The 13,632-nt window shown below is 39.2% G+C and overlaps 1 protein-coding gene across 1 annotated transcript; it reads right to left on the minus strand.

Moving 5' to 3' along the window:
• LOC142523181 (NAC domain-containing protein 2-like) lies at positions 1-1,486 on the minus strand. Its single transcript, XM_075626838.1, has 3 exons — positions 1,223-1,486; positions 859-1,136; positions 1-727 (listed from the first exon to the last, which is right to left on the minus strand). The coding sequence occupies exons 1-3, from the start codon at positions 1,389-1,391 to the stop codon at positions 287-289; spliced, it is 888 nt and encodes a 295-aa protein (XP_075482953.1). The 5' UTR covers positions 1,392-1,486; the 3' UTR covers positions 1-286.
• Between the last annotated feature and the right edge of the window lie 12,146 nt (positions 1,487-13,632).

Here is a 13,632-nt window from a genome sequence, read left to right on the forward strand (position 1 = left end):
TAAATATTGAAAAATTCAATAAAAGTCTAAAAATTTATAATTAGTATTAATGTCTATAACATATGAAATTAAATAATAAAAAACCTTCAATTTTTTAAAAATAAAATTCATTTATATAAATATAAAAATAATAAATAGTTGAAACAGCACAAGTTTTACTATTAACACTTTGCCCTACGCGGCTATTTTGCGTCACTATTTCTTACAAAATACAAACAATTTCCTCACGTGCACAATCATAGACCCCGGGTCTCATGTGCGACGTGAGGCTGCGCCGACACGATTCCTAAAACGGCTTCCTTAGAAAAGGGAACATCTCCGTCGGCGGCTCCGCCAGGTATAAACTATGGAAGTGCGGGTCGAGCAGGTCCATCGGCGGGGAGGCGTCGAGGTAGTTGAACTGGAAGTCGAGGGCCGACTTCTCCCACTCGCTCAGCTTCGGGGTGCTCTCGACCTCTACCGCGCTGGCGAAATCCGGCGAGAACACATGGTCGGAGCCGCTCGAGTCCGGGTTCGGCCGCGGGATGGAGTCGGACACGTCGAGGTACATGAAGTCGTCGTACAACGCCGGGGACGAGTCGGCGAGTGATGTCACGATGACGGGCTTGATGTCCTCCTCTGGCGTCACCGCGAGCGTCAGGTCCCGGGTGATGACGCGAGGCTCATTCTTCTCGCTGGCGCCAGCGCCCTTCTTGTTGTATATCCGGCACAGTACCCAGTCATCCAGCTGCACAAGAAAAACCACAGCTCAGATTCATTCATTAATCAATCCAAACCGTTGGAAAGAAAAGCCAATGTCAATCAATCAATGTATTCCATTATTATTATTTTTTAGTCTCGGCACGAAATTGAACCCACCCTCAAGCTGTTGTTCTTCTTGCGAGCGGATCGGTCCACGTCGGTGAGGCGGTATTCGTGCATGATCCAATTGGTCTTTTCACCCCTCGGAGCCTTCCCGGAGTAGAACACCAACGCCTTCTTAATCCCCACCGGCTTAGGAATTCCGATCGGCTTATCAGCTCCGGTGGCCTTCCAGTATCCACTCCCCGCAGCACGATTAGGCCTTGATCCATTCGGATACTTCCGGTCCCGAGGAGAGAAGAAGTACCATTCTTTCTCACCGTACAGAGCCAATCCTGCTCGAAATCAACACAACCAAACAATCAATAAACTAGGATACTTTTAAGATTGTACTGAATGATGAACTCGAGATTAAATTCACCTGGAAGTTCCCATGGATTGTACTTGTAAAGGTCGATTTCGGCTATAATCGGCACGAAAATTGGCTGCGAAGCGCATTTCCGGCACAAATAATGCATCACCAGCTCATCGTCCGTGGGATGGAACCTGAATCCGGGGGGCAACTGCATATGCAAATCGGAGGCCGCCATTTCTTCTTCTGCTTCAGGTGATGATTACAATCAATCAATCGAGCCCTAGAAATTGGGGGAATAGAAGAGAGGAATGGGGGTTTTGTGAAACTTAATACGCAAGGGAGGAGAGGGTATATAAAGGGGGAAGAGGGGGACACCTGGCAGGGGGTTGCGGCGTGTTCTAAAAGACACGTGGGGGATAAGGTTGGGAAGGACACGTGGCGGGATCTGAAGCAAGGGTGGGATGATGTCACTGCTTGCGTCACCTGTTTTGGCGGGACTCGGTGCGTCTGGTTGTGTTTGGGTGTTATATGCGGAAGGTGGGATTTGCGAGCAGGAGTGTAAATTCGGGTGGATCAGGTTGAGTAACAGTACAATTTAAAAATTGTTCCACCCGAATTCAATTCGAACCCGAACCAATCCGAAAACTCTCAACTCGAATCAATCCGTATAACCCGATTTTGAATTTTTTAAAAGAAAATTAAATAAAATTCAAAAAAAAATAATAATAATATTTTAATTTAAATACATAATAGCAAAATCTCCCTCATATATATGATTTAAATTTGAAAGTCTAATCGTAGAAAAATAAAATATATTTACTAAATCAAAAAAACAATTATTTAAATTTAGCATAGAGCGATGCTTTAAGGGTGATGTTTAAATAAATATTGAGTAAAAAATCTATGGAAAATTTTGGTTTTGACAACCTACAATGTATATGGACAAACTTTAGCTCATCCTAGGTTGATTCATTAGATTTTTTTTTTTTTTGTAAATGATTGAATTCGATGCTCATGTTTTTCAGATAGATACTGTTGAATCAATTAAATTTTGTTGAATTAACAACATGCTACTGAATTAAAGATAAAAATTAAAAGAATCTGGCCGAAGTGAATTCATAAAGTAAAAACTGAATATTCATGCATAACTGAATTCTCAAACGCAACTGAACTTTGAGCCAAATAGAACTAAAGTGCAACTAATCATCGGAAGAAAACTGAATATCAAATGTCACTTATTCAAGGTATACTAGTCATTTAATCTAAATGAATCAGACATACATTTCAGCAAACATTCTCTGAAGATTTGCAGAACATTCTTTTGAAGATCAGAGCCCTAGTGAAATATCTTATCATTGAGGATCAAATGTGCTAGTATATTTTCTTGAGAAATATTTGTAGTTGATAGTAATAGTCTTACTGGTTATTTTGTTTATGTTGCGAGATATCTATGAGTTTCAGTAGACCAAAGACAAGCCTTGTTGAAGTGGGTTGTTGCAAACAACTTTAACCACCAAAGTTTTCTAAAGTGATGCGACGTAGGAATTGTTCTAATATTTGAACATCGATAAACAATTGTTTTGTGTACTTACCAATTTCAGCTACTTACACGTCTTTCAGTTTATTAGCATAATTGTTATTTAGCCTTGAAATTTGTGTTGTTCAACTTGATAAATCGGTTCGGGCACTTTTGAAAGTGCTTCAAACACAATATTCTCAATGAGCTGCAATAGCTCGTGTTCTTAGAATGTAAACATCGATGAATTAGATCGAATTTGGTTTTAAACCAAGCAGAAAATACTCGAAATAATCCTTCGTTAAGAAAGCTAATCAGTTTAAAGCTTTTAACTTGTGTAAACTAATTAACTGATATAAGGGGGATCAATTCTTGCATATATTAGCTCAGTTTTGGTGAGAACTGAACTGATAACTGCTCGAACTGATCAAATCATTTTTAAAAACAATAGTTAAACAGTTAATAATACAAAATATGTTTATGGATGTTCGGAGACTTCAACTGCTCCTACGTCATCCCTTCTACCACCTCGGGTAGGTTCTACTAGACGAATTTTGATTTATACAAAGATCTGTACAAACACGCTCAGCTTAGGACTTACCCTACTGCCTAACTGAACTCCTAGTTTAGACTGAAGGCATCACCTTCCAGCTAATACTTTTTTAACGTCTATGTGTCAAAAACTACATACACAAGTTTATTGTCTTTGTGCAAAACTCACTCAGCTATTCAATAAGCTCTACTCTCTGTATATGTGAGTGATTGTGTGTGTGCGTGTGTGAGAACTGAACAATTAATACAAAACGAAAGTGTTCTCACACACTGAGAATTTTGCTTCTATACTAAGAAATTGACATGCCCTTTTTCTCTTTTGATCTTCACACTTCACTGATCTTCATCTTCTATTTATAGGCGCGAAACTTGATTGTACAGTGAGATTCAATTATTGTATCTGTTGTAGTTTGAATCTGGTCCTCGATATTTGTCTTGTACTTTCCGACAGTCATTCTGGAATGTTTTGGCTTTAAGCACTGCTACAACATCTATTATTGTCCTTTGACTGGACAAAAGCTTTTCCTCAGTGCACACAGCTGGATTCCATTGAATAAGCTTGTTGTGTTCTGCAAACTGATTGATTCCTAACTGATGTTTTGAACTGGTCAGTTGAACTAATCTTCAATTGGTTCGGTGTAATCAGTTGGCTCGTCAACTGAACTGATTTCGCTGCTTTAGTTTAACTGGTCAACTTTACTTTTCATCAGTTGAGCTCTTCATCAGCTGGCCGGGATTCTGAAGGTCTTCTGCTTAACTTCCTATCAGCTGGACAATCAGTTGAACTGATCTTTTGATATTTCAGTTGAACTGGTTCAGTTTGGGCGACCAGTTGGCGCTTTCAGTTTGCGTTTCGATAACTTCGGTTTTGGCTCGATAACTGATAAGTTCGAATCTTGATCAGTTCCAGTTTCTGCACACTTAGGTAAAATCATTAGAAATAAAATAACAAGTTTTGTGAATCATCAAAATCAAGATTGAGAACATGAAATTTTCCAAAAATCTCCCTCTTTTTGATGATCACAAAACTTGAGCAATTAAAGCAATTTAAAATTTTAAAATTTAACTGATTATCCCCTTTGTGAGAATCAATAACATTTAAAACGATTAAAAAATTTCAGTTCGAGGGATAAGAAAGCTCTCCCTTAAGAACTGAATTGAAAAACGAGTTTAAACGAATTTAAAACAATTTTCAGTTCGAGGGATAATTTTAAAGAAAACTTTCCCTCAAGAACTGAACTAAAAACTACCTCTTAAAATATAATCATTTACGCGGTTTAATGAAGTTTTAGCAACATTTAAAATTTAAGCAGTTTAGGCAACATTTTAATCGAAAATAGTAGTTCAGTTACATTCAAATCAACTGGATAAACATGATATTTACTTAATTAAATAAGCTTCCCTTGTATTATATATTAAGGCATAGTTTAGTACACATGATAGGATAAACATGTGATATATAATATAAGGATAAGTTAAGTATAAATAAGATGTAGGATATTGTATTTAATATTTGGTAGGATTTTAATAAGAGTGATTAAATTTATATATTATATTGTAATAACAAAATTAACCTTATCATAATAAATTTTATAATTTCAAAGTTATTGCTTGAGTTCATATTTTTTATCTGTTTATGCGTCGATAGTGTTTGCATGATTTATTTATTTTTACCTAATTTTATATATTATATAATATGATAATCGAGCCCTTGATTTTGTGAGTCAAGTCAAATATCAATTTTTAAGGTTAATCGAATGATACTAATAATTTCATTGATATTTATAAAAATTATTTATATAATTATCTCGAATTCATTTATATAATATATAAAAATCAATTAAAATATTTATTTGATTTTAATTTCTACCTACTAGCATAGATTTATTAAAATCATTTATAAATTGAGGACAATTAAGTCATTTGTAGTGTATTTTATCATTAAATTAAAATTATCACACCTAATAGAATGGACATTTTATCCTTCTAAAAAATTATTTATCAATGGCTCATGATATTATCATGGGCTTTTTAAAAAGGTACCAAACATGGGATAAGGAGGATTATTTATCAATCCCTCCCTTATCCCATGTACCAAATTATGCCTAAGTACACTATCAAGTACAAGGGAAATGCTACTACACTTAACAAATATTAAACAGCATCAAATATCAGTTAATTTATACATAATAGATGTAACGTACAGTATTTTGAACTACTTGAAATTTGCGGAAAAATAAAAATTTTCTTAAATAAAAAATAAGTTTTCAAATTGCGATAAAAATAATATGCTCGTCTAAAATATTTGAAATAAAACAACTACACCCAAAGTTTGCGAAAGAATTTGTTTAAATATTGTTAACAATCTAATGAAAATCAGAGTATTTCAATCAACATGCACAAATTCTTAAAACATAGGCGGTCCTCGGGTTTAGCCTTCGCGCTGTCCGAGCCGGCTCATTTGTCCCCACCCCTCGTCTCCTCATACCCGTCCTCACCTGCATCGATCAAGTCTAGTGAGTCTAAAGACTCAACAGGTATAAACTGGAAATAACAAGTAATACATAATAAAACCACATGCATTTTAAAGAAGAGCGTACATACTTGAACTTGAACGTACTTACATAAACATAGACGTGCCATCCTATCGTAAAAATTTTCATAAACATACTTGCATCATACATACTTGGACATACATAACATTATAATTTGGCGTAGAGATATGTTTTAAAGCAAATGACCCATACATAAATGCGCCTGATCATACTAAACCACAGTACTGGGCTGGCAAGAATGTCCACTACCACATACATCAGATCCCCGATCATGCTTTACCAGGTGGATTGGTCCCTGGTCATGCTTTACTGCTTTCCAATCCTGATCTAAACCCGGTCATGCTTTACCGGGGTGGAGAGGTCACCAGCCACGTTCACCGGCTTCCGAACCCGTTCATATTTGGTCACAAGAAATTTAGCATACCTCAAAAACATAAAATATTTTCTTTTGCACGTCGAACATACTTACATGACGTTGAGGGAATCGTTGGGTCTCGCTTGGGGGCCACTGCTGCACATAATAACAAAATTTCATGCACTTAATTTCCATAACTTAGACGTAATAGTCGTGCTTACCAACGAAATGACAATTTACTTATGACTTCTAAATCACTCGGGACTTGAGCTCGTTTAATCATCGTACGAAACCATGATATCAAACCCCGAAACAATCTCTATATGAAGCGTGAACATTTCCCCGACATGGAAGAAGGGCCTAAAATAGTGGTTTAAAAGTCATGGACAAGCGCCTAGGCGCAGGACAATGCTGTGCTGCGGCACTGCCTAGCGCCTAGGCGCTAGCAAGGCAGCAGTTCTAGCACTGCAGCGCCACAAGGGCAGCGCCGCGGTGCTAGACTTGCGCAGAACGGGCTCTGCGGGCTCCCTGGTGAGCGGTGCGGCGCTAACCCTGAGCACAACCAACATAATGAACACATTTGATGCAATTTCAAAGCCTCGCTCAAACGACTCGAACCGATGCAACGAGATTAATCCTAGGATGCTATGGCAATGATTCAAACTCACACAAACGGCCCAAAAACAACGACGCACAACAAACAATGCAACAAAACCCATGGACCCGAATATTTGACATCAAAATGCTTCCTACGACTTCTAATGCAACCAAGTGCCTAACGACACGAAACGAAGCACCAAAAATCATCCAAACATCACACCCAATATACCTAAACGCAGCAGGGATCACCCGACGGTTCCCAACGAAATCTGCAACAAACAATTCTCAAGAACACGTCAAGAACACATTTTCATAAAATCCCAGTTTGAGCAGTCCCACGAAAATGATTATAACTCACTCGTTTCTTGTCCAAAAATTACGAATTTACTGTCAAATCGAAGGTGTCGAAAAGTACTACTTTTATAAGTTGAAATTTTTTCTGAAAGTCGACCGAAAATTCACAGTATATGAAATAACAACAGACTCGGTTTTCAGATCTAAAATTTTGATCCAAAATCATTTCAAATCATTTTGCTCAAACTTTTGCACAACATACATGGATTTTGTACACAATAAATATCATAACATATAAATGACGAGATCGATTCAAAAACGAAAGAATATACATGATTTTGATGAATATACTCACGAAACGACGATATCGAAGCGGAGAGAATGCGAGGGTTGATCCGGGACGAATTGTGGCACGTTTTCTTGCTACAAACTGAATGTAAAATTGCTGGAAAAATCGAAGAGGAAGGGGTTGCTGGACAGGGTAACAAGAACCCTAGTTTTTCTTCAAAAGAAATGAAATGGAACACAAAGAAATGTGTGTGTGTTTTTCATGAATGTGTGTATGTGAGTTTAAAGCTTAGGGAGGTAATTAGTTAGTTAATTTGATTAATTAAAAATGCTAATATCAAATAACATAGTAAATAAAATATTAATTCCCCACTAAATTACTAGCATCCCTAAATTTGAAATAAAATACACATGTGTTAAACTTTAAAAGTTTAAAAATCTTGAAATCACCTAATAAATTAAATTAGGTTTTAAAAATGCTAAAAAATTAATAAATCATATAAAATAGCACTTTCTTGACTTGAAATAAAATACCACATTTTACAAATCGCCCAAATCATCTTCAGTCTCTTTTTCTCGATCCCGCATCGAATAATCGCCTGAAATATGAAACTCAAGAAAATATTTTAACGTGCATCAACTAAATATATAATAATTTAAAAATGATACAAATCATAAATCGTGCATTGCTAAAATTATTTTTAAAATTAGGTAAATAATTTAGAAATTTAAATATATACATGGGTTTTACGTGTATTGATTTTGAGCTCTACAATTCCTCCCCCACTTAAATAATTTTCTTCCTCGAAATTAAATCTTAAAAAACAGTTTCGGGTAGGTCTTCGTTCATTTCTGTCTAGAATTTGGACGGGTCTCTCCTCATATGACAGATCGGAAGCCAACTGCAACGGCTGAAAACTCAATACATGAGAGGGATTTGCTATATACTTCCTCAGCACCGAAACATGGAATACGTTGTGTACTCCGGCCAGATTTGGCGGTATGGCTACACGATAAGCTAGTGTTCCAACTCTGTCAAGAATTTCAAATGGTCCAATGGATCTCGGACTCAGCTTGCCTCTCTTCCCAAACCTCATAACACCCTTCATAGGTGGTATTTTAACGAATATATGATCTCCTACGGCAAACTCGAGATCTCTCATTCTATTGTCAGCATAACTCTTTTGACGACTCTGGGCGGTCTTCATCCTGTCTCGAATCTTGACCACCACATCTGCAGTCTGCTGAACAATCTCTGGGCCAAGTTCCGATCTCTCACCGACTTCATCCCTATGAATCGGCAATACGCACTTCCTTCCATACAATGCCTCGTAGGGAGCCATACCTATAGATGATTGGAAACTGTTGTTGTAGGTAAACTCCACTAGAGGTAGTTTTGATTCTCAATTCCCATGAAAATATATCACAAAAGCACGCAACAGATCTTCCAATATCTGAATCACTCGCTCAGAGTGGCCATCTGTCTGAGGGTGAAATGCCGTACTGATTAGCAGTTTCGTCCAATAGCTGAATGCAAAATCTTCCAAAAAGACGACGTTAATCTCGGGTCCCTGTCAGACACAATAGAAACTGGGATCCCGTGCAATCGGACTATCTCCCGGATATAGAGCTCTGAATACTGAGTCATGGAGAAAGTCGTCTTCACCGGTAAGAAATGTGCCGATTTAGTAAGTCGATCCACTATAATCGAAATGACATTGGATCCTCTGACTGATTTCAGAAATCCAACAACGAAATCCATGCCGATATTCTCCCATTTTCACTCTGGAATAGGGAGTGGCTTAAGCATTCCTACTGGCCTCTGATACTCTGCTTTCACTTGCTGACAAGTGAGATATTTAGATATAAATCGGCGGATGTCTCGCTTCATACCTGGACACCAATACAGCATCTGCAAATACTTGTACATCTTGGTACCTCCTGGATGGATGAAATACGATGATGTAAGTGCCTCTGACAAGATATCCTCTCTGATCGAATCAACACTAGGCACCCACATTCTTCATCTATATTTCACAAAACCATCAGACATTGTGTAGAGTACACTGCCCTTGGCTTCATCCTTCAGTAACCATTTCTGTAACTGCTCATCCGAAGGCTGGCCTCTACAGATTCAGTCTAGTAAAGAAGACTGGACTGTTAGATTAGACATCATAGGAGCTCTGCCCTTAGGATAAAATTCCAGGCCAAACATCTGAATGTCTGACTGAAGAGATCTCTGCGCTCACAGCTGTGCTACGACTGCAACTTTTATGCTCAAAGCTTCTTCTACAACATTAATTTTTCCTGGATGGTAGCTAATATCACAATCGTAGTCTTTTACTAACTCCAACCACCTCTTTGTCTCATATTCAGTTCTTTCTGCGTGAAGAAATACTTGAGACTCTTGTGATCAATGAATATCTGGCATTTCTCACCGTACAAATAATGTTTCCATGTCTTCAATGCAAATACAATGGCTGCTAACTCGAGATCATGATTCTGGTAGCTCTTCTCATGCACCTTCAACTGTCTGAAAGAACAAGCTATAACCCGACCATACTGCATCAAAACTGCGCCTAACCCGAGCTTAGATGCATCGGTGTATAAGACAAAATTGCCTTGCCTTTATGGCATTGCTAAAACTGGCGCTGTGATAAGAGTTTGCTTCAAAGTATCAAAGCTCTTCTGACATCCTTCACTCCATACGAATTTAGCATTATTCTTAGCCAATGAAGTGAGTGGCACTGCAATCCAAAAAAACCCTTGAATAAATTTTCTATAGTAGCCTGCCAAGCTTAGGAAACTACGGATCTCTGACTCATTCTTCGACTCAACCCAATCTTTAATTGCTACCACCTTAGCTGGATCCACCTCAATGCCGCTGCTAGATATTATATGACCCAAAAATGCTACTTTCTCCAACCAGAATTCACACTTACTGAATTTTGTAAACAACTTGCGACTCTGCAAGACCTGTAAAACTGTACCAAATGCTGACTGTGCTCCTCATGGCTCTTCGAGTAGATAAGAATGTCGTCAATGAACACTATGACGAACTGATTTAGGTAGGGCTGAAATACTCGATTCATGAGGTCCGTAAAAATCGTTGGAGAATTCGTCAGTCTAAACGGCATCACTAAGAACTCGCAGTGCCCATATCTGGTTCTGAAGGTTGTCTTATAAACATCTGCATCTTTCACCTTCAGCTGATGATACCCAGACCGTAGGTCTATCTTAGAGAACACTGTAACTTCATGCAACTGATCGAATAAGTTCTCGATACTTGGCAGTGAGTATTTTTTCTTGATCGTTACCTTGTTCAGTTCTCGGTAATCGATACACAACCTCATGCTCCCATCTTTCTTCCTTACAAAGAGCACTGGTGCGCCTCATGCTGAGAAACTAGGGCGGATGAATTCTTTATCTATGAGCTCTTGGATCTGCTGTTTGAGCTCTAACATCTCAGCTGGAGCTAAATGGTACGGTGCCTTAGAGATTGGCACAGTGCCTGGCACAAGGTCAATGGCAAACTCCACCTCTCTCTCTGGTGGAAGGTCTGTGACGTCGTCTAGAAACACGTCAGGAAAATCTCTGACTACTTGAACATCAGATATCGATGATGAGAGCATGTCAGGTGCTGAAATAATACTGACAAAGAATGCCTGACACCCTTTATGAATAAGTCTCCACGCCTGCATGAAATAGATCACGCGAGAGAAAATCCTCCATCTATCCGGCTCGAAGAGAAATTGCTTCATGCCCAACGGTCTTACCAACACTAATATTTTCTGAAAGTCAATAAGAACTATGTTATTCGTTAGCCAGCCCACTCCCAAGATAATGTCAAACTCTGGCATCGGCAATACAATCTGATCGGCATACACTAAGTGGCCCTGCAGTTCAAGATCAATATCTCTGACCACGTTAGTAGCTGATAACTCTTCCCGTGATGGGACTATCACTGAGTAGTTAACGTCGAGTCCAATGGACTGGACGTCCAAATGATTAGCGAACGTCTCTGAGATAAAAGAGTGTGTGGCCCCAGAATCTATCAAGGCCTTCGTGGCTACTCTCTTTATAATGATATTTCTCGAGAGACGTTAGCACCACACAAAAATTTACACCTCAAAATACTAATCTTAACTTCATGCATAAACTGGAAATTTCTATCCCAACTCACCAAAAATACGGAACAGCACACTAATAATCTCAAATCAAAATCGAAACATGCATGGCAAAAATAGTACAGTGATGAACTAAATAAGTTACCAGTCAATACATTCGTGTCTGGGTTCGCCTCCTCTGCCTGCATGGCGAACACTCTCCCCTGGGTCGGCTGCCTCCACTGCGGGTAGTCCTTCAGCATATGATCATCGGCTCCACACATGAAGCATTTGCCCGATTCCTATAAAAATTGTCCCGCATGCTGGCGGTGGCACTTCGGGCACACTTGGTGCTCACCAGGCCTCTGAGGACCCTGTCTGCATCCTGCAACTCCATGAACTCAAAAATTACCTCGATGGACTTAATCAATCCCTCCGCTATCATCGGGTCAGTAGTCCCCGAGAACTCCTTTTGGTCCATCCTCCTGAACCTCTCATATACCGCCTCTGGTCTGGGACTAGCCCCCGTGTCTACTGCAGCCTGGTTCCCCGCAAACTGTGCGAAGAAATGAGTCATCCCTGCAAGCATCTGAGGCTGCATATCTGGCGGTGGACGAGGAGGCGTGGCCCTCTCCCATCCTGAGGCTCTCTATCCTCATCGTCTGCTCCACGCACAATCCTACGTCTGGGAGGCATACTGTTCCAATATTTACCCAACACGTAAACCAAACATGCATGAACATAATATCCATATCATAAGATGCACGCAATTTGAAATTAAACATGCACATGCTGAAATCACGACCTGATGTTTACTACATGAAAGAATTTAAAACTTTAAAACTTACAGACTTGAGTTGTGACTTCGTGAGCTTCTCGCAACCGGTAGTAGGCATAACCCTTTACAAGAACACCCCTCTGATACCAACTATAATGTACCGTATTTTTAAGTACTTGAATTATGCGGAAAAATAAAAATTTTCTTAAATAAATAATAAGCATTCAAATTGCGATAAAAATAATCAGCTCGTCTAAAATATTTCAAATAAAACAACTACACCCAAAGTTTGCGAAAGCATTTGTTCAAACATCGTAAACAATCACATGAAAATCAGAGTATTTCAATCAACATGCACAAATTCTTAAAACATAGACGGTCCTCAGGTTTAGCCTCCGCGCAGTCCGAGCTGGCTCATTGGTTCTCACCCCTCGTCTCCTCATACCCGTCCTCACCTGCATCGATCAAATCTAGTGAGTCTAAAGACTCAACAGGTATAAACTGGAAATAACAAGTAATACATAATAAAACCACATGCATTTTAAAGTAGAGCGTATATACTTGAACTTGAACGTACTTACATAAACATAAACGAGCCATCCTATCAAAAGTTTTCATAAACATACTTGCATCATACATACTTGGAAATAAATAATATCATGATTTTGCATAGAGATATGTTTCAAAGCAAGTGACCCATACATAAATGCGATTGATTAGAATAAACCACATTACTGGGCTGACAGGGATGTCCACTACCACATACATGAGATCTCCGATCATGCTTTACCGGGTGGATTAATCCCTGGTCATGCTTTACCGCTTTTCAATCCTGATCTAAACTCGGTCATGCGTTACCGGGGTGGAGAGGTCACCGGCCACGTTCACCGGCTTCCAAACCCATTCATATTTTGTCACAAGACATTTATCATACCTCAAAAACATAAAATATTTTCTTTTGCACGTCAAAAATACTTACATGGCGTTGAGGGATTCTTTGTGTCTCGCTTGGGGGCCACTGCTGCACATACTAACCAATTTCATGCACTTAATTTCCATAACTTAGACGTAACAGTCGTGCTCACCACCGAAATGACAATTTACTTATGACGTTTTAAATCTCTCGAGACTTGACCTCGTTTAATCATCGTACTAAACCATGACATCGAACCCCGAAACAATCTTTATATTAAGTGTGAATATTTCCCCGAACATGGAAGACATTGGCCTAAAATAGTGGTTTAAAAGTCATGGACAAGCGCCTAGGCGCTGGACAATGCTGTGCTGCGGCACTGCCTGGAGCCGCGGCGCTAGCAAGGCCGCAGGTTTAGCACTACGACACAACAAGGGTAGGGCACGGTGCTAGACTTGCACGGAACGGGCACTGCGGCGCTCCCTGGTGAGCGCTGCGGCGTTAACCCTGCGCGCAACA

The sequence above is a fragment of the Primulina tabacum genome, chromosome 13, assembly GCF_025594145.1.
Source record: "Primulina tabacum isolate GXHZ01 chromosome 13, ASM2559414v2, whole genome shotgun sequence".
NCBI lineage: Eukaryota > Viridiplantae > Streptophyta > Magnoliopsida > Lamiales > Gesneriaceae > Primulina > Primulina tabacum.